This window comes from Urocampus carinirostris, chromosome 1, assembly GCF_059441175.1.
Source record: "Urocampus carinirostris isolate Australia breed hairy pipefish chromosome 1, RoL_Ucar_1.0, whole genome shotgun sequence".
Lineage (NCBI taxonomy): Eukaryota > Metazoa > Chordata > Actinopteri > Syngnathiformes > Syngnathidae > Urocampus > Urocampus carinirostris.
The window spans coordinates 22997349-23018419 of record NC_142349.1 but is presented as its reverse complement, the minus strand read 5'-3'; the positions used below and the strand labels follow the sequence as shown (position 1 = coordinate 23018419).

Genomic DNA, 21071 nt, shown 5'->3' with positions numbered 1-21071 from the left:
GATGAGATGAGATATTACACTTTGCTTTTTTGAAATATTAAAGGCACAGGTATCCATTTTCCGCACCGCTTATTCTTAATTGGGTCGCATGGACGCTGTAGCCGATCCCAGCCACCTTTGACCAGTGGGCAAGGGACACCCTGAACTGCTGGCCACCCAGTCGCACGGCACACAGAGACAGACGACCATCCACCTTCACATCTTGGGACATTTTGGATCAGCCAATCTGCCGGCCATGCATGCTTTTAGGGATTTGGGAGTGCATAGGGAACACCCTCGCAGGCACAGGAAGAACATGCACACTTGTCATGGGGAGGCTGGTAGCAGGAATTGAATCCTGGACCGCTGTGGGGCTGACGTGCTAACTAATTAGCCACCATGCCGCTTTAATTACTGCACTTCATTTAATGTAATTTAGTGTTACAGTCAAATAAATACTAACAAAATCCTTCCCTTTGTTCCGTATGTGGCACTCAAAGGAAAACGGCTGGGAACACTTATTTTCCATAACTGGGTTCAAATTTACAATATTGTCAACCAAATCTTGACACATTTCAATGATAAAAATCACATAAACTACATCTATTCTATCTATCTACTATATATACTATATAAACTATATAATTGCATAAAAACTATTAGCAAGTTAGCATTTAGTGAGTCCTCGTTGGAAAATGTTCTTAGATTTTCACCTCTTAGCACCCGCACACTCCTGCAGCCAATGTTTTTTTTTCAGGCTTTGCTTTGTCCACAAGCTTATAAAAGGATATATAAAAGTGCGGATGACGCCTGCATGAAGCATGAATTCACTTTTTTTTCCATTCTTTGCTATCTCAACCCACACTGCTGTGAACAACAACAGCTTTTATATGATTTGTGTAGATTTTTCCAGGCTTCACTCCAGATTGCTCATATTTGTACACCAAAGTTATCTTCTTACATTCAGGCCTTTTCTGTAAAGAGTATGGCACAGGTTTAGTACAGAGACCCCTTACTACTTCGCGCTTTGGTTATCGCTGGTTCACCACTTTGCAGATTTTGAATTGAATTGGGTTGTTTTTATTGTCATTGATATCAACGTATCGTGCATTGTGTTCCGCAAACAGCAAATGCTATCACAGGCACAGGTTAGGGAGGGCTTTGTGTGTCAGGTGGACGTGACTGTCTGTGTGCGTGATAGCGATAGGCTAGCGTATGCTGTCAGTCAAACAGCCGAGGTGGGCAGACGCACAAGTCAATGTGGACACCCCCCAAAACAAACTGAGAAGCTCGGCTACAGCTGAGCTAATTTTTCAACTGCTTGTTACATTTAAAAGAAAGACAATAATTGAATCAGACTCTGAGGAAAGTCAGAAGAGCGAAAAGAAATGGTGATCACCAGCCGGTGCTCCGTGGCTTGTTATTGGGTGCGCAAAGCGACTGAGGGGACGTCAAGAGAGAGACTAATGGCAACGCTGCAAGTCCGCCCTACTGCTATGGCTACGCAAACAACTATATTTAGCTACCCTTGCCGAGCCTTTAGCTTACCAACACCATATCCATTACCCATAAAACAGATGACCTGAATCTACAAATCGCTCTTTTCGATGGTAGTGAGCAGCTAGTCAGCCGCTCTCAAAATTTCTTTCTTACTCTGAAATGAGAAGCCCTCCAATATCTTTGTACTTTTGTATAATGACAATAAAGCCTATTCATTCAACTGCATTTCTGTTGTCTGTAGGGTTTTTTTTTTTGGTACATCTATTGTTGTTATTTTGTTCCAATCGTGAATCGTGAAGGACGTCATCTTGAGGTAAGTTTTACCTTTGATGAAAAGGCGCTGCTACTTTGTGGAATTTCATGTTTCGCGGGTAGTACACGTCCCATTAATTGCGATAACCGGGGGATTATTTTGCTGTGTTTTTTAATCTCTCTGAGGTCCAAAGGTTCCATTTTTGCAGAGCACCGTGGTACTCTGGACCCGGAGTACCTGTTAGCCGACACACAAGCTAATGAAGTGCAAAGTGAATATCCGCTCGATGCTAATGCTATCAACCCAGCGGCCCTCCTCACCTCTGTTTATCATCACTTCATCATGTAATGGACGCCTGGGCTCGATAAATAGACTGGCTAAGTGGGGCAATCACAGTCATTCACTGCTTGTATTTCAAGATTTGTCCACACGAGAGCATCACATTTCATTTTAATCACTGTCAGTGTGATTGTAGGAATGTCAGGGAGACAAATAGCTGCCTTGCCTCTAGTGAACAGCAAAAACATGCATCGAACTTGGTTCGGCACCTCATTTCATTCAAACTTCCACATAAAACAATTAAGTTTTGCAGGTTCAAAGATGTCATTTCATTTAACTGTTGTATCAAAAATCTTTAGGATGGATTATATAATATGATGAGGTTGGAAGACACACAAAACCTATTATGTTACAAGAAAAGAACAGAAATATGTCAACTTCCTAATGGCTGGTGCAGTAGTTTAGTTTGGATTTCCTTGCATGCATTATGTCATTTGAAATAATATTTAAAAGCGTATGTTTATTGATAATTCTGTTTTTCTTTGTCTTTTTTATTAAATCTCCACACTAGATGTCGCTAAATTGTGTAGTGCAACTAAAAACGAGACCTTCAAAGCACAGGAAAGATATCAAACTACGGGTTTGCGAATTTTCTATTTTAATTTTTGCCATCCTTTTAGCAATTATGTGTTTTGGGAAAACATTAGCAACAAGATTGTGGACAATCATGTCTGCTCTTTCTGGGTGAGCTTCATTTAAAATACAAATTTCTCGACCGAGTACTTAAAAAAATGCACGTTTATATGCAATGTTGGGAATAGCACCTTTATAATGAATCAAATACTGCTCAGAAACTTTCAAATCATTGGACATACAACAACTTTTTTAAAGTAACGGAAATCGATAATTTTCCTGTTAACTAATTACTTTTACTATGGAGTAATTTAGTTACCTCTTTTGAAGTAGTAGTGAGTAACTATCTAATTAATTTTTTGAAAGTAACATGCCCAACACTATTTATGTGATAGTTCATGTATTTTTAGTGTTGGAACTTATTGCAACTGGAAATTCTGTTGACATGCTACCTGATCATTTGCATCAAGATCGACCGTGATATCTATTCAAATAACTGACATACATTACACACAGTCACAGTTAGGAGGTTTCAATTTAGCATACTTTGTCCCAAGACTTAAGAAAAGACAAATACGTTAAAAAAAATAGTAAGATAAGAATAAGATTGATGCTCAAGATAGTAATCTAGAATAAGGATTCATTTTCATATCATATTTACATGTTTTTTTCCACTGGACAAAAATGATACGACTTTCTTTGCATTACACATCACATCTTGTACTCCAACGGCTAACTCACGTCATTAGCATGGAAATGTTAATGAACAGCTCATTCATGCAAAGAAAATTAAAAAATAACTTTTGTACTGTCTTGCACATACCAGAAAGCACCAATATGTACTCAGTTATCAACAAATAATCTTCTGTGACTCAGTTCCTGCTTGGGTCTTTCAAATGTAGGCAATCAGTACACAACATGGGCTTGGAAGCAACTCTTATAGCAAGGTGCACAGTACTACCCAACAATCAATTATTCAATATGATTTATTCAACTTTTTTCTGTACTACACAGCAAACCATCTGTGTATTGAACGTGTTTACAATTGCTTTCTGCAACAACTTAAATGTGCTACCAAGTGTTGTCATAAACACATTCACAGTCAACCATGTTTTTTTTCTGCGTTTGTGTTTTTGTGTGAATACATATTTTATGCATTCACTAATTGTGACCGTTGGGAAAGTGCTATTATTTCTAATAGTACTTTTTGCTGTTGCTGCTGTGTTTGTATGCACGTGTTTGTGCACAAACACGTCAATTAACCCTTGGCATGTTTTTCTTGCAGCACATGCCAGCAGGGCCTGTTATCCAAAACAAGGTAACTAACACAGCAAACATTCCATTCATCCATTGATATATGTTTTGGGCTTTCATATCATCTAATAACATAACCACTCGTTTGTTCTTTTTTGGGCTATGCTGTGTTGGATTTGGTGATGGTTTAAATCAGTTGTTTCTAATCGTTATTACATGGCAAATTATTGTGCCATGGTCATTACCGTTTATCATCAGTTGTATTCTTCATTCGGATTAAGGCAGTACTGTAAAATAAATAATCTATCTGTACTTACCAATGCGTTTAAATGTAATCAAATATATTGAAACTTGTTTGCCAAAACATGATGATAAAAAGGAGTGGCATAATCTAAATCGCCCCTCAATAGTTCAAAGAGTTGTTAAAAGAATAATCGTTTTCTAAATCTGTCAATATTAAATGTATCCTGTCATGTAAAAATGATCCTCCCAAAACATTTTGTTTTAATTCTTTATCATCCTCCTAAAAAACAACATTCTTAGGGATACGGTTTTCTCGCATGACAGTGACAAAGTGCTCAATTATACTGCATGTAATGCAAGTATGGGCAAATTGGGACATCAAGTGCTGCGGTCCCCAGTGTTTTGGGAGTTTATTTGGTCGAAGACAGGTAATTAAAACAACCATCATCATACCACGGATCATCATCAAGCTCCTGCTGAACATTTATATTTCTAGTGTTTGAAAATAAATACCTCCAAAAAATGCAGGATTGCAGTCTTCGAAGACCGAGTTTGCCCGAAGTGATCTTGTATGAAACCCACAAAAATTTGTAAAAATGTGTGATAAAAATGACCTTTGTTTCGATCTTTTTTCTATTTTATTATTATTATTATTATTATTTTTTACAATTAATAGAATACTTTTGCTTCTGGAGTTAAAGGGCATTAAAAACCCTGACACCCTCCAAAAAAGATAAATATTATTACACTGATCAACAATACAAAGCAATGTTAAATTCCCATTGTTAAAAAATTAGGGGTTTCTCTTGTTTGTACACATTTGGTAACATTTATATTAGGTGCTCACTTATATTTTGAAAATGCATTTAATTTTTGCCTAGTCCAAATAAAGGTTACACCAAGGGTCAGGATCATATGGCTTGTGAGCCAGATATGGCTCATTAAAAAAAAAAAAAAATGTTTACTGTTGAGACATTTTATGATGAAAAACCCACAGAACAAATCGTAAAAACACCTACCAAACACCCAGCAATTTGATTGGGTCGGCAGATTTCTGAAAACATAGCTTACTCCCCAAATTACATCCACATCCTACTCTTTTGCAGTATTTTGTGGCATTTTTACAAAAGAACTCTACCCCCGCCTTCTTTTAAAACCATGATTCATGACAAAAATGAAGGTCAAAATGAGCCTCGACGATCTTAAGTAACTGTGGGAGGGAGACAAATGTTAACTGGTATATTTGTTGATATTGTTAATAAGGGCTTCAGGCTCGGGCAATATTATATTTCATAGAATTCTGTCTTAAAATGTATGGTGTGGCTCTCGAAAAAATTCAAAATATTTTGCTTTCATGGCTCTTTGAGTCCAAAAGGTTCCCGACCCCAGGGTTAGACAATCCTACTTTGAAGTATGTCTGAAAATGGACTGTGTGATGGGGGAAACATAAAGTCCCGGATCGCAAAATGTGCTGAGGATAACAAAAAAGCAAAACAAGTTAACTTGAGATTCATTACAAAAGCTTTTCCTCTTTGCTCGCCATTTTTCTTGCATTGCCAGCATTTTGGAATCAATACTTGCTCTAGAAACTGCCCTGCTCTCTAACATCACATCCCATTTTTTTCTCTACCTCCTCCTTATCTCTTCTCTTGTGGATTCTGCCTCGGCCACTACGATTCGTCCATCTTCCCTCCTCTGGCCCAGCAGACACAGAGCGTGGCGGCACTCACATGATCTCCACGGATGACCTGGAATATCCGCGAGAGTATCGGACGCTGGGCAACAGCGGCCGGCGCTTTTCCAACGTGGGCCTGGTGCACACGTCAGAGCATCGGCACACGGTGACGGCGGCGCAGAGCTTGGAAGCGCTCACCAACCTGCACAAGGCCGACATGGAGCGCAAACGTGATGCTTTCATGGACCACCTGAAGAGCAAGTACCAACAGCAGCAGCTGCAGCACCACAACCCGCCGTCGCCCTCGCAGTCGCATGCCTCCATGAGTCGAAGCTCCGAGAGAGCTGCGAGAGAACAGGTAAATCGTTTTATCCATCCATCCATCCAATATCGGTACCGCTTATCCTCAGCAGGGTCGCGGGATGCTGGAGCTCATCCCAGCTATCATTGGGCAGGGGAAACTGATGGATTTAAACTCTAAAGATGTTATTCTACTATTGCACAAGCTTCTTTGCATACAATGCGCCTTTCTTGCTTGTGTTTGAAGAAGGAGGAAACAGGATAACACCTTATTTGCGGCCAGATAAGGGACCTGTCTGACCGCAGGCACGCCTAGTTTTTGTTTGCTATGGATAACATGTTATCGTATAAACAGGTCTCAACTGTTTGTTTTGATTACTCCCCTTCCCTTAGCAGAGGAGACCTTATGTAAATTAGGGCCTTCCGAGCACAATAAATAGACAAGGAGCATAAGAATATTTCAGAGTATCCAGCAGACTGCCTTAGGGTAGACTATGGATATTTTCCTTGCAAGTAAGTTATACTCACGATTCTTTGTGTCTTTTTGTATATAGGTTTTGTACATCTGTTGGGTTAAACCTGACATTTATTTGGTCCTTCGAGAGCCGGATTCCAAGATACCTGACGATCCCAGCGTGTGAGTAAAGATCCAGGCAAGTCTGTGGCCACAGCATTAAGACCCTTTTCGGGACTGGTCCTTTTCCTTACAAGTTGGGATCCGAAGGTTGACGGAAAGTCCAAGGACTCAGAGAACTGTGAGTAAAACTTTTATTTTAAAAAGGAATGCATGTGACTAAAGTAAAAGGGTATGAGTGTGAAGAATTCAAAACAGAGTTAAGAAAATAAATCCTAACAATCCTAGGCACTATTAGGTAAAAGAGAAACGTGGCCAGTAAGACTTAAGACACAGATAGATAGATGGATAGATGCTTTGTTCATCCCCGAAGGGAAATTCACATTTCCAGCAGCATCCCTGAGCTGAGAACAATCGAGAACAATCGAAAATAACACGGGAGCTGCTGGAGTGGCTGCCATTCGTGACGGCGCCGGAAGAGGAGATTCAATTTGAACCATTTACAAACAAACAAACAAACAATTGAATCATGTACAAACAAACAAACAGAATATTCATGTTTCAATAAGTGAAGTCTTAAGTAAGAGGGAAAGGGTTCCTCTCCGTTTCAAAAAGAACTCAAGGGAAGTTCTTTAAGTAAGAGGGCAAGGGTTCCTCTAAGTAAAAGGGCAAGGGTTCCTCTCTGTTTAAAAAGAACTCAAGGGAAGTTCTTTGTTCTTCAAAAAGAGTGAAAGTGAGTGTGAAAGAAAATACTATTACCACTAGGTAATTGTATTTTATACCAAAGCAACAGGGAATAAATGGTGAGCCTTTGTGGATGCATGTATGCAAGAAAATTCTACCTGCATAGGTTGAAGTGAGTTTTACCACAAAAGGTTATTTATCACCATCCTGTTGAAAGAGAAACTCAGTGTTAGAATACACTAGGTATTAAAAACCACTGAGTCCAAATTTAGTTCTAAAAATGGGAAAGGGGCAAAGTAAAGCAAAACAGAAGCTTTTAGAAGATTTTTCGTGCAAAGACTGGAAAGTTATTGAAAAGGAAGATTCCTCAGCAATAGAACCCCTATGTTACTGGATAAAATAATATAACTTTAATGGGAAGTTGTCCACAGCAGGCATTAGAGAACTGCAACAAAAAATAAGAAACAAATGCAAACAGAAAAATAATAAGATGAGAAAAGAAGGTTATGAACAGACACAAGTCTGGATAAAAATAGCAAGACAGGAGAGAGAGGATGTAGAGGAATTCATAACGCAGATAGAAAATCTAAGGCGATCTTATCATCTAAACGGAATGGAAGTACAGCAAGTTTGGATGACACAATTAGGGCCAGATTGGTTCCACGTAAAAGTAGCATACTCTCCAACTAATGACGCTAACCCTCCCGTGATACTTGCACCCGAATCTGAACGATTGACACAACAGGTGACCCCTCTCCTAGAAAGAATCAGAACTAAATACAGGAAAAGAGCAAATTACACTGAAATAGGAAGATGTAAACAAAAACCAGATGAGCCATTTGATGAATACAGAGTAAGAATGGAAAAGGTGTTTAGGGCACATAGTGGGTTAGAACCTGGTGATGGAGCTGACGAGGGCCCCTATAAACGACAATTAAAAAATGCATTGCACTCAGGCTCCTTACCAGAGATTAGTGGATGGGTAAATCGCCACTATATAAGCATGAATGGAGGAACACTTGCAGAATACATAAATCATGCCCTCCATGCTGAGAAAGTGATCAAAAGTAAGAAAGGGGAGAAGAAGCCATCAACAATTTTCTACCAAGAAGATGAAGGAACCACAGTGTTCTTTCAACAATCTAGAGGTAGAGGCAGAGGTTTTGGATCACGTGCAAGCAATAAACCTAGAACCTGTTGGTCTTGTGGGAAGGAAGGGCATATTGCTATAAATTGCAGAGGCAACTCTTCCCCACAAGACTATCAGAGTGCATGACTAGGCCCGGAACCAGGACCAAAGCCTGAAATGAAATTTGAGATAGAGATAAAGCTAAAGGATAAAAATGAGGAAGAGGAAGAATATCTTTTCAAAACTCGCCATGAGAAATTTGAAGAACAGGGTTTAAACTTAGAAAACATACTGTATAAAGAAAAAATAAGAAACCTAAATCACCAAATTTTGTTAAATTTATTAGAAGTTTGATTGTTTGGGCCCTGTGTATGTCTTATGTTATATGTTTGTCTGTCTTACTTGTCAAAAAGAAAGCTAAACGCTAAAAAAAGTACGTTTTCAAAAGAGCTGAGATTGTTTAAAGAGTGATATTTAAGAAGAATTGATAGAACAGATTAAAGGAGTTGGAAAAAGTAGATTTTTTGAGGAATAGGTGTTCACCATAAGGGTGTTTAACACAGGCACCGGGGGCCACAGATGGTTCTGGAGATTTTCTTGCGGTCCCAATTTTTTAGTTGAAAATCGATAAATTAAAAACTGAGAAATTTAGAAAAAAAAAATGACTGAGTTATTTTAGATGCGTTAATTCAAGATAATGACAGAATAATACAGAAAAAGATAAGATATTCCTGTTTTCAGTACAAAAATTGGTAAAATAAGGACTGGGAAGACTAGGAAAAAATCTATTTGAGTGAATTGGAATAAATTAATTTGAGATAAAGGCATTTTTATACAAAAAGTATTGAAAAAGCGTTAATAAATAATTTATTTTCAATGAATATGGAGGAAAAATGTATTGAGTGGAATACAAATGAGTAATATAACTTGTTGCACATCAATATATGTGAATTTCACATTAAATAAGTGAAGCTAAAATAGTAGATTTAATTGGTTTGAAGGAAAAAATTAAAATTAAGTGAGATGATTAAACGTCATTTTCGCATTAAACTAGTGAGCTAAAAAGCTATTGTGAGAGGGCGTGTAAGGAAGGAATGTTATGTTGAGAATGGATTGTTGGCAGAACAGGTAGGGAAGTTACAAATACAGAAAGATAAGAGTAAGTAAAAGAAGGTATAAAGGGAAAAGAAAATAAATATTAAGAAAAGGAGCATACAAAAAAAAAGAGAAAGAGAAACATAAAGGGGAAAGTTAATTAAATATCAAAAAAGATAATTGGTTGAAAATTAAGTGAGACTAACCGTAATACCATAGATTGGGACAAATAACTTTACTTTTTCAACATTGAATTGTGTTAAGTCTAGATGACTAAAAGCAAATGGGTGAGAGTGAAGCACATTATAGAGTGCTTTTGGAGGTCTTCGTTGACTTGAAAAGCGCTGTATAAATGCAGACCATTTACCATTTATAACATTACTTTTATAGAAAAGCTACTAATATAAAAGAAAATTATGAATATCTAATTAAATGCTAATAAGCATGGACATAATATGTTGTTTTGCTTTAGAAGAAGAAGAAGAAAGAAATACCACAATATTTATACACAAATAATATTACAGAGGAGAAAATGTACGGTATTGGGTAGCAACAGGCGTTAACACATGGTTCAGCGATTCTACTGGACTATCCAGGAAGTCATTATTCTGGACTATAATAGTAAACTCAGGAGTACATCTGAAAAAAAAGAAAAAAAAGAAGGAATGACAGATTTACTTTACTAAGGAACAGCAGGAGCTATTAAAACAAATTCCTAATAAACTATGGTCCCAGGGACCCACAGATGTAGGACTAGTAAAAGGAGCACAACCTATAATAATAAGACCCAAAACAGAACATCGGCCCAGAATAAAACAATATCCTTTAAGACCAGATGCAATGGAACGAATAAAACCAATAATAGAAGATCTAAAGAAGGCGGGAGTACTAATAGAATGTGCTGAGTCGCCCGTAAACACACCGATATTTCCTGTAAATGAGGCACCCCCATCAACATGATGGACAATTGTTCAGGATTTGATAGCAGTAAATAATACAGTGATCCAAAGGTCCCTGTTTGGTGGATCCACACACGCTATTGAACTCACTGAACCCAAAGGCAAAATATTTCACAGTGGTAGATATAAGCAATGCATTCTTCTCAGTACCAGTGCATAAAGACAATCAATTTTGGTTTGCATTTACGTTTAAAGGTAAAATATATACCTACACCAGATTACCTCAAGGGTATTGTGAAAGTCCAAGAATTTACTCTCAAGTAAGTTTCGAGCCTCTAAATAAGAGCGAACTATTAACTTATGTAGATGATATATTAGTAGAACCAGGGAAAGAAAAAGAATATTGCATAGTAAAGAGCAGGAAATCTGAGTCATTTCAAATAATCAAAATTTTGAAATGAGTTTGAAAATAACGACTTATTAACACAGAAAAATAAATCGTGAGATTGGAAATTAAATTTTCTGTTTTAATCTCTAAATGAGATGTGCGTTGTTTTTAAAAGGAAAAAAAAAAATACACACAGTATTAAGTATTAATTCAGATAAGGTCATGTTTATTTGTATAGCTCTTAATCTCTAAGGATATTAAGGGGCTGCAAAGAGAAAATACTATTGCAAACCGAAGATTATGATAATAATATAATATAATACAATGCGAGTTGATAAGGCAATTTATTAGTGACAAGTATATGTTGTTTTATATTGAATCAATGAGAAAAGATAGTTGATTATGATTGAAGAGAGAGGAAATGACAATTAAAAAAGATTTGACGTTGAGTTCCATTTGGCATTTTTGAGATTTTTGATGTTTAGACAGTGTGATGGTTTGGAATTTTGATAAGTTTAGCGCCAAGAACAAGATCCCCTAGGAGGACAACTGATAAAAAGTCTTTCAAGAGAAGGTGAAATAAGCCACGCTTAATTTTTAAGTATAAGCATGTTACAATTAACAAATGATTAATAAATACGTAACAAATGCTGACTTATAGTTAAAAAGAAACAATTTCTATGGAAGGAGTGTTTTCAGAAGATAACGAGAAACTGATTGAGCCTGAGTAGGTAGGATCATAGGAATTTAAAAATAGCAGATTAATTATCTTGAGACAGATCATGAGAATTTAAAAATATATCTGCATGGATAAAAAATAATGTTTACATGGTCATTTAACTTAAAGAAGAAAGGAAACAAAACGTGAACAAAAGAAAAAAAGGCTAAAATAACAGAGAAAGTATTGTTTCGTAGGAAAGAAAGATGAAACAGGAAAAAGGAGGACAGGCTATGCTATAGTAACACATGATAAAGTATTAAAGGCAGAAGCATTAACTCAACATTGTTCAGCTCAAGCTGCAGAATTAGTGATCCTAACAGAAGCCTGCAAACTTATGAAAGAACAACAACAACAATATACACAGATAGCCAGTATGCCTATGCAACAACTCACACGTTTGCACAACACTGGAAAAATAGAGGTATGATAACATCAACAGGAAAACCAGTGACACATGCAAAACTGCTAACAGAACTATTACAAGCAGTGCAGCTGCCAAAACAGTTAGCTATATGTAAATGTGTGGCCCACACACCAGAGACAAACCCAGTTTCAAAGGGCAATGCATTTGCAGATAAAATAGCAAAACAAGCTGCACAACGAGAAATAACAGTTCTAAGTCTAACAGAAAATGCCTTAAAAAAACAAAATACTACAAGAAATGCAACAACAATCGCCTAAACCAGAGCAAGAACTCTGGAAAAGAAAAGGAGCACACCTAAAAGATGGAATCTGTAAATGACAAGAAGATAAACCAATCCTACCAAAAAATCTATACAAATGGGCAGAAATATTGAGACAAGGGAAGACATGTCTCAACAGGAGGGATAGTAGGATTGATAAACCAGATATTGATAAACCTATGCTTTTAACTCCTATTAAAAATAATAATAATAATAATAATAAAATAAAAAAATTGTAGAACATGTTTGATATGTGCAAAGCACAATGCTCAGGGTAATCTAAGACCAAAGAGAGGACAGTTTCCAAAGATAGAGAACTGTAATTAATTACCTTTTATGGACTTTATAGAACTTAACAATAGTGAAGGGAAAAAGTTATGTTTAATGATAATAGGTTCATTCTCAAAATCGATAGAGCTTTTTCCTACAAAACACCCAGATGCGCTAACAGTAGCTAAAGCATTATGCCAAGACATAATTCCATGTTATGGGATTCCAGAAAAGATCTATAGTGATAATGGTTCACATTTTGTAAATCAAAAAAATTAACTAAAATAGGCATTTCATATAGACCTAAAAGATCACTGTGCTTATCACCCATAAAGTGCAGGGTTAGTGGAAATAAAAGAATGGAACTATAAAAAAAACAGACTTAGGAAGTGTATGGAAGAAACCAAAAGACCATGGACTAAATGTCTAGAATTAGTAAAACTGTATATTAACACCATCAGTACAAATGTGCTAACACCATATGAAGTAATATTTGGTGAATTACCATTATTTAAAAATATGTGGGAAACTGATGATGAAAGTACTCTGGTTGATTACATGAGAAAAATGTTGCAGCACCAGAAGCAACTGGCGGATCGTAATGATAACGATGATACACTTTTTATGTCTCCATAGGAAAGCCAATTAGTTGAACCAGGTGATTGGGTTCTGATAAAAAGCAGTAAAGATTGCAGAAAAACACATGAGCTCATTTGACACACTGTAAGAAAGTAATTAAGCATGAGTAAAACAACTGTTTCGATGTTTCTATTTTAGCATACGCTTTGATTGTTCTTAGTTGCGTCATTGTAATAGCACTGTGGTACCTACTGGAGAGCTGTTATTCCTCAACAAAACTTTCAGAGGAAGTCTGGCTACAAAGGGGGCTGCAATTATAGTTTGCAGTCGTCTCAAACCAGTGAAGATTGTCCACAACTCTGGAAGTGTTAGGAGGAATTGCATATCTGCAGGTAGAATGCTAACAGGTAGAATGGTAGCGATAGGCGAATTGATAGTAGCAATTATAGCAACGTTTTTATTGTTATTTGAAGAAAACCTTAATGTGCAAAAGAGAAGAAGAAAAAGTAAAAGAACTCTCAGGAAGACAACTGGGATGGCGTTCCCCAGGTTTCTCCAAGAACCCCACGGGCGCTGAGATGCTTTTGCACCCGGCAGTGGTGAAGCCATATTTGACACTCCTTGCTGAGAGCTCCAACCCTGCAACTCTGGAGGGCGCTGCAGGGTCACTTCAAAACCTCTCACTGGAAGTTTGCGGCATACAACCGTGCTGCAGTGTGGTAGGAAAAAGAACTTTCCATCCTGGTGGAGTTGCTGCGAATGGACAACGATTAATGTGTCCCAGCCGTTGCAAGCACGCATGCACCGAAAAAGGCGAATGCTGCCACCGCCAATGTCTGGGCAGCTGCACGCACGGAAACAGCGACACGGCATGCGCCGCCTGCCTGCATTATTACCACGAAGGCCGCTGCGTGCCCGACTGCCCGCCCGGCACTTTCAAGTTCGAGGGCTGGCGCTGCATCACCATGGACCTTTGCTCACAAGTTCACCTGCCCAGCGACGTTCACTTCGTCATCCACGAGGGCGAGTGCATGCCCGACAGCCCCTCCGGGTCCGCACCAACGAGAGTAATCGGATGCTGTGCAGCGCCTGCAACGGCCTATGCGACAAAATCTGCTCCACCTCCGTCATCGACTCGGTGAACGCCGGCAATCTGGACATCAACATCCAGCACCTTCACAACCTCTGGGACTGGACTCAGCACAACCTAACCATCCGTGCGGGACGCCTCTTCTTCCGCCTCAATACCAAACTCTGCATGTCTGAGATCCACACCATGTGGGAGAAAACCAGCGTCACGGAAAAGCCCCAGGAAGGCGACTTTCGCAATAACGGCGAAAGAGCCAGTTGTGTGAGCCACGTCCTCAGGATTTTGTCCAACAGCACGTCCAGCTATGCCATCCGCCTGATGTGGGAGCGCTACCATCCACGGGATTACAAAGGCCTTATCAGCTTTATGGTCTACTACAAAGAGGCCCCTTCTCAGAACATCACCGAATTCGACGGCCAGGACGGCTGCGGTTCCAACAGCTGGCACATGGTGGACGTGGATCTTCCAAAGGATAATAATACGGACCCCAAAGTCGCCATTCACCACCTCAAACTCTGGACCCAGTATGCCATTTTTGTCAAGGCCATTACCCTGCGGGTGGAGGACAAGCACATTCCTGGTGCAAAGAGTGACATTATTTGAATTCGAACTCGTCTGTCATTGCCGACCGTGCCCAAAGAACCCCGTGCCTACGCAAATTCATCCACGAAGCTGCTGGTCAAATGGTCGCCGCCTTTTTTTCCCAACGGCAACCTAACTTACAACCTCGTCAGATGGCAGCGGCAGCCAGAAGACCGAGAGCTATACCTGCACAATTACAACTCCAAAGAGCTGAAGATCCCGATCCGGATCCCTGCCACGGGATTTAGCGACATGGAGGAGATCAGCAAGCCCACCAAGTCGGAATTGTCCGGGGCCAAGAAGGGTCCTTGCTGCGTTTGCCCAAAGACCCCAGAGGAGAAGGACCGGGAGAAGGATGACCGCGTCTTTCTCAAGCTCTTTGAGAACTTCCTCCACAACGCCATTTTTTTTTTTTGCAAAGACCTCAAGATCGTCGTCGCCGGGACCTTTTTGGCCTGGCAAATGCCACTTCCTTACATTTTCCAGATCTTTTTTCAGAAGTTTTTGACTATGGTGAATCAGACGACAAAGTTTAACCTCTAAGTGTAACATGAGTACCATAACATGATTCTGTAACTGAAAATCGAGAGAAGAAGTTATTGGATGACAAAGAGAAATAGTGCAAAGTGAATAAACAGGAGGGAAATGATGGATTTAAACTCTAAAGATGTTATTCTACTATTGCACAAGCTTCTTTGCATACAATGCGCCTTTCTTGCTTGTGTTTGAAGAAGGAGGAAACAGGATAACACCTTATTTGCGGCCAGATAAGGGACCTGTCTGACCGCAGGCACGCCTAGTTTTTGTTTGCTATGGATAACATGTTATCGTATAAACAGGTCTCAACTGTTTGTTTTGATTACTCCCCTTCCCTTAGCAGAGGAGACCTTATGTAAATTAGGGCCTTCCGAGCACAATAAATAGACAAGGAGCATAAGAATATTTCAGAGTATCCAGCAGACTGCCTTAGGGTAGACTATGGATATTTTCCTTGCAAGTAAGTTATACTCACGATTCTTTGTGTCTTTTTGTATATAGGTTTTGTACATCTGTTGGGTTAAACCTGACAGAAACCCTGAACTGGTTGCCAGACAGTCGGAGGGCACACAGGGACAGACAATTTGCTCGCTCTTTCAGACCTAGGGACAATTTGGACCAGCCAATTAACCTAACATGCATGTTTTTGGAATGTGGGAGAAAACCGGAGTGCCCAGAGGAAACCCACGTGAGCACGGAGAGAACATGCAAACTCCACACAGGAGGTTCGATCTCATGACCTCAGAACTCTGCCGCACACGTGCTAACCACTGCAGCGCCATGCTGCCCTAAATCGTTTTATCATTTAAGAAATATTTTAAACTTCATTTAAGAAATAAGTGCGTTGGCTCCCAGATTACGGACAATCCCAAGTAGCTCATAACTCTAAAAGTAACTTTCTATTTCCAAATTATTGTGTCTACTCACATTCACACCAAACCCCTAAAACTTCTTTAAAAAGCCACATATGAAAATAAATAGAGGAAACTGTACACCAACCTGCGGAAGCAGTGACGCTTTCATATTTCCTGGCTTTTGCGATCTTGACAAATCGTTTTCCTTCTTCTACCAAGCTTATATATAATTGAATAAGTATACATTTTCAAATTAAAAGACCAAAATCCGTCACTCTTACCATAAATAATGTGCTCACATTTGCCCCATGGATTTTGTTGTTCTAAACACTCCTCCCAGACAGATATTTGAGAGCAGTTTCAGCGACAGACTGCTGTCACTGTCTTGTACTACGGACAGACTGAAGAGATCTTTTCTTCCTCATGCCATGAGGCTCTTTAACTCTACCCGGCAGAGTAAAAGCCCACAGTAAACCACACCACTTACATTGCATATTACCGAATCTTATTGCAATATGTATTCTGTGTAGCACTATTTAGTTATTCTATATAACACGCTACAGTGGGTATTTGCACGTCACACTGGGTATTTGTATATTGTATTCTTTTTGCTTTATTATTGTATTGTTCTCAGCTCAGGGATGCTGCTGGAAATGTGTCTATCTATCTATCTATCTATCTATCTATCTATCTATCTATCTATCTATCTATCTATCTATCTATCTATCTATCTATCTATCTATCTATCTATCTATCTATCTATCTATCTATCTATCTATCCATCCATCCATCTATCCATCTATCTATCTATCTATCTATCTATCTATCTATCTATCTATCTATCTATCTATCTATCTATCTATCTATCTATCTATCTATCTATCTATCTATCTATCTATCTATCTATCTATCTATCTATCTATCTATCTATCTATCTATCTATCTATCTATCTATCTATCTATCTATCTATCTATCTATCTATCTATCTATCCATCTATATTTATCAATAATTATGTTCCTCAAGATCATGTCAAGGCAACAGCCCACAGACAATGAGAGAGGGCTTTTATTACCCTTGGATAATTCAAATTCTACAATATCGGGGGTAGCTAATCATTTCTAACTTGAAACAACAGTGTGTACCACCAGATGGCTGTTGTTTCTCAATAGAAAAGAGTGATCTATAACTTATGTAAGATAAATAACTTTGTCAAATTTCTAAATTAGGAAGTCTATTCTCGCTCACTGATACTGTATGCATCACACATGAGCCTAAAGACACTGGTAATTGTTTCCTGATTTTCCCCTCAAGAACTGCTGATTCACTCAAATTGTGTTCTTAAAACCTATGACAATAATAAGTAATGCATCCTCTTTATGTAGTACTTTTCTGGACACTTAAAAGCGCTTCCAAATGCATACATTATTCAAATACTTGTACTCTGGTGGCAATAGACTGTGTAGCCACAGCTGCCTTAAGGAGCATGGGAGCCAGTTTTCACCGACCACCTGTTTTAAGTGCCACCAGAGGCGACCTGTCCAGTTTGTTTGTGTAATGTCACAACAATAGCCACAACAACCATGAAAACAGCCCTCATACAAGGAGTATGTAAAAAGTCATGAGATCCCCCAACTAGGGGTGGGCGACACTGAGATTTTTGGTTTTGATCTGATCTAACAAACTACAAGAGAGTATCTGTCATGAGCCCACTAGGGGTGTTGCAGAAGCAAAATGCAGAATCACTGGTAAGTACGATTTTTGCTATCGATCTGATCAAAGTAAGAATAGGGTAGACTCTGTCAGCAACCCACTCGGGGTGGTGCAGAAGCAGAGTGCAGAAACACTGCTTCGGGCAAGGTTCGATACACAGGAAGTCTAGTAGCCAGGTGATAATCGTGGTCAAGGAATCAGGCTCAGGTATGTATCCATACCAATTCGATACTGATACTTTTTGCTTCAAATTTCATTATCATTAAATAATTGAACCCCTTCCTTCTTCAGTTAGTTATGATTAGGATGAAAACAGGCTAAACTGGTCTATTTTTATTAGATTTTTAATCTCATGCGCCTTACAGTTTGATGTGCCTTATATATGGAAAAAAAAAAATTTCACAGGGGAGGGATTTTTGGAAATGCATCTTATAATCAGGTGTGCCTAATCGTCCAGAAGATACAGTACTTTTCATAGGACATTTTCAAAATAAAATCAGTAATGCAAATGAAGTGAAACCAAAATTGGATTGGATTTGAAAGTTATAATGTATGTGTGATCTTACGACACACTAACAACATTATTATAGTAATAGTTGAAATGGGACGACAGTACTGATCTAATGACAATAATATCGATCCAATTATAGTAATTGCTCAGTATCGATAACATCGAAAGTTGGAATTATTCGCCCACCTTTGTCGCCAACGCTTCCATTCATATTTCCTATTCCAACTTTAAAGTTTGCTCAACTTGAAATTATTCAAAATGGATGAAAGTGATAGGGTCTGTACACCTTCTTCCACCAAAAGGCACCAATTGGGTTTGGAACTGGGCACAGGAGTGTCCAGTCACCACGCACCAGTCTCTATATCGACATTTTTGAGAGCACATGTCGTTGTGTCATTTTCATTGCCACTGTAAATACTATACGAGATTTGGTTTTTGTTTCCTTTTTCTGGTTTGGACTTTTTGTTGGTAGTAAAGTGCCCAACTGTTACTTTGTTCATCTTCACTGCCATGCTAGGTTTGTTTTTTTTGGTTTCTGTTTTTTTGTGTGAACTTATTGGTAGTAGTTTAGTGCCCACTTGTTAGTTTGTTACCTGGTTCCTTGCTTTATTCATATCCGGTTTCGGTCTTTCTTTCCGGTTTGGGTTTCTTAGGTTTGATTTTGTTTGGACATGTAATTTGTTTTACGCTTGGTTTTGTTAATAACATCCCCGGTTCTTACTATCGACACCGGGATTCCACAGGAATGCGTGCTTAGCCCTTTCCTGAACACACCTTACACCAATGACTGCCGAAGCATTTCGCCGACCACAGCATATCTAAAATACTCAGATGACACAGCCATTCTTGCAATACTCTCTGATAATCAATCCATCTTGGAATACCATATCACAATCAAACATTTCACATAAACATGCGCAGCCACTCACTTCGAAATCAATGTCAGTTAAACAAAAGAAATGTGATTCAACCATACTCACCTAAACCCCCTTCATAATAAACACAGAAACAGTTGAAACAGTGGACACCTTCAAATGCTTAGGAGTATTACTGGACAACAAACTCACCTTTCATCAGCATACAACGCACATTCAAAAAAAGTCATTCGTAAATATATGTTGCACCTCACTTGCTGTTACTACTGTTCCAAAGCGTTGTTCAACCCATCATTCTGTACAGCTCCACATGTTTTTTTTACTATGCTTTCTGTCACAAACCAGACCAAACTCACATGTATCACTTAAACAGCAGCTAAAATCATCGGACTACCCACACCCAACCCCTCAGACTTAAATAGTAGGTCCATCATCCGATTGGCCAACACGATAGTCCTGTATATCACTCATCCACTACAGCAATACATAATTCCACTATAATAAGGTCACAGACACAGAACAACATTTAGGGGGACCCGTCTCGGGAAAAGCCTGATCCCCTCTGCCATTACCTCTCTAAACAACAGGCCCCGCCCGCTGACCCATCAAAACATTCTACCCTAATTATCCCACTGTAAAGTATGTTTGTTTATTCTATTTTTTTTAAATTTTCATTTCAGTAAGTCGCATTCGTTCCCGGTGAGGGTTGGACTCCGCCAGGGCTGCGCTTTGTCACCGATTCTGTTCATAACTTTTACGGACAGAATTTCTAGGCGCAGCCTCGGTGGGGATGGAGTCCGGTTTGGGGGCCTCAGCATTGCGTCACTGCTTTTTGCAGATACGTGGCGCTGCTCTTCAGCTCTCGCTGTAGGGATTCGCAGCCGAGTGTGAAGCGGCCGGGATGAGGATCAGCACCTCCAAGTCCGAGACAATGGTACTCAGTCGGAACAGGGTGGCATGCTCCCTCCGGGTTGGGGAGGAGATCTTGCCCCAAGTGGAGGAGTTCAAGTATCTTGGAGTCTTGTTCACGAGTGAGGGTAGGATGGAACGGGAGATCGACAGACGGGACGGTGCAGCGTCTGCCGTCATTCGGACCCTGTACCGGTACGTCGTGGTGAAGAGGGAGCTGAGCCGAAAGGCAGAGCTCTCGATCTACCGGTCGATCTACGTTCCTACCCTCACCTATGGTCATGAACTTTGGGTCATGACCGAAAGAACACGATCCCAGATACAAGAAATGAGTTTCCTCCGCAGGGTGTCTGGGTTCTCCCTTAGAGATTCGTGAGGAGCTCAGTCATCCGGGAGGGACTCTGTGCAGAGCCACTGCTCCTCCGCATTGAGAGGAGCCAAATGAGGTGGCTCGGGCATCTGATAAGGATGATAAGTATGTAATAGGTATATTCTATTCTATTTTATTCCTGGACGCCTCCCTCGGAAGGTGTTCCGGGCATGTCCCACCGGCAGGAGGCCCCGGGGGCGACCCAGGACACGCTGGAGAGACTATGTCTCTCGGCTGGCTTGGGAACGCCTCGGGATCCCGTCGGATGAGCTGTTGGTGCAAGTGAATTCACCTTAGAGGACCAATACATTAAGTCTAAATCTAAATACAATTCTTATTTTGTGTACACCTGCCTCAGAAAGTAAAGAAATTATATAGAATGAGAAAGGTACAGTGGAGTCGCTAGTTGCCTTGGCAACCCCTCCTCATCTGGCATGCGTTGACAATTTCATTTAAAAGGCCATGCTGCGCAGACAAACACGTACAGCAGATA

At 39.4% G+C, this 21071-nt stretch overlaps 1 protein-coding gene across 1 annotated transcript in view; it reads left to right on the top strand.

Moving 5' to 3' along the window:
• srcin1a (SRC kinase signaling inhibitor 1a) overlaps positions 1-21071 on the top strand; it is a 176390-nt gene that overhangs the window by 87805 nt on the left and 67514 nt on the right. The window contains exons 2-4 of the mRNA XM_088330672.1: positions 3930-3962; positions 5849-6174; positions 8000-8002. Coding sequence (XP_088186798.1) covers positions 3930-3962; positions 5849-6174; positions 8000-8002 — 362 coding nt within the window. The remainder of the gene's footprint in view (positions 1-3929; positions 3963-5848; positions 6175-7999; positions 8003-21071) is intronic.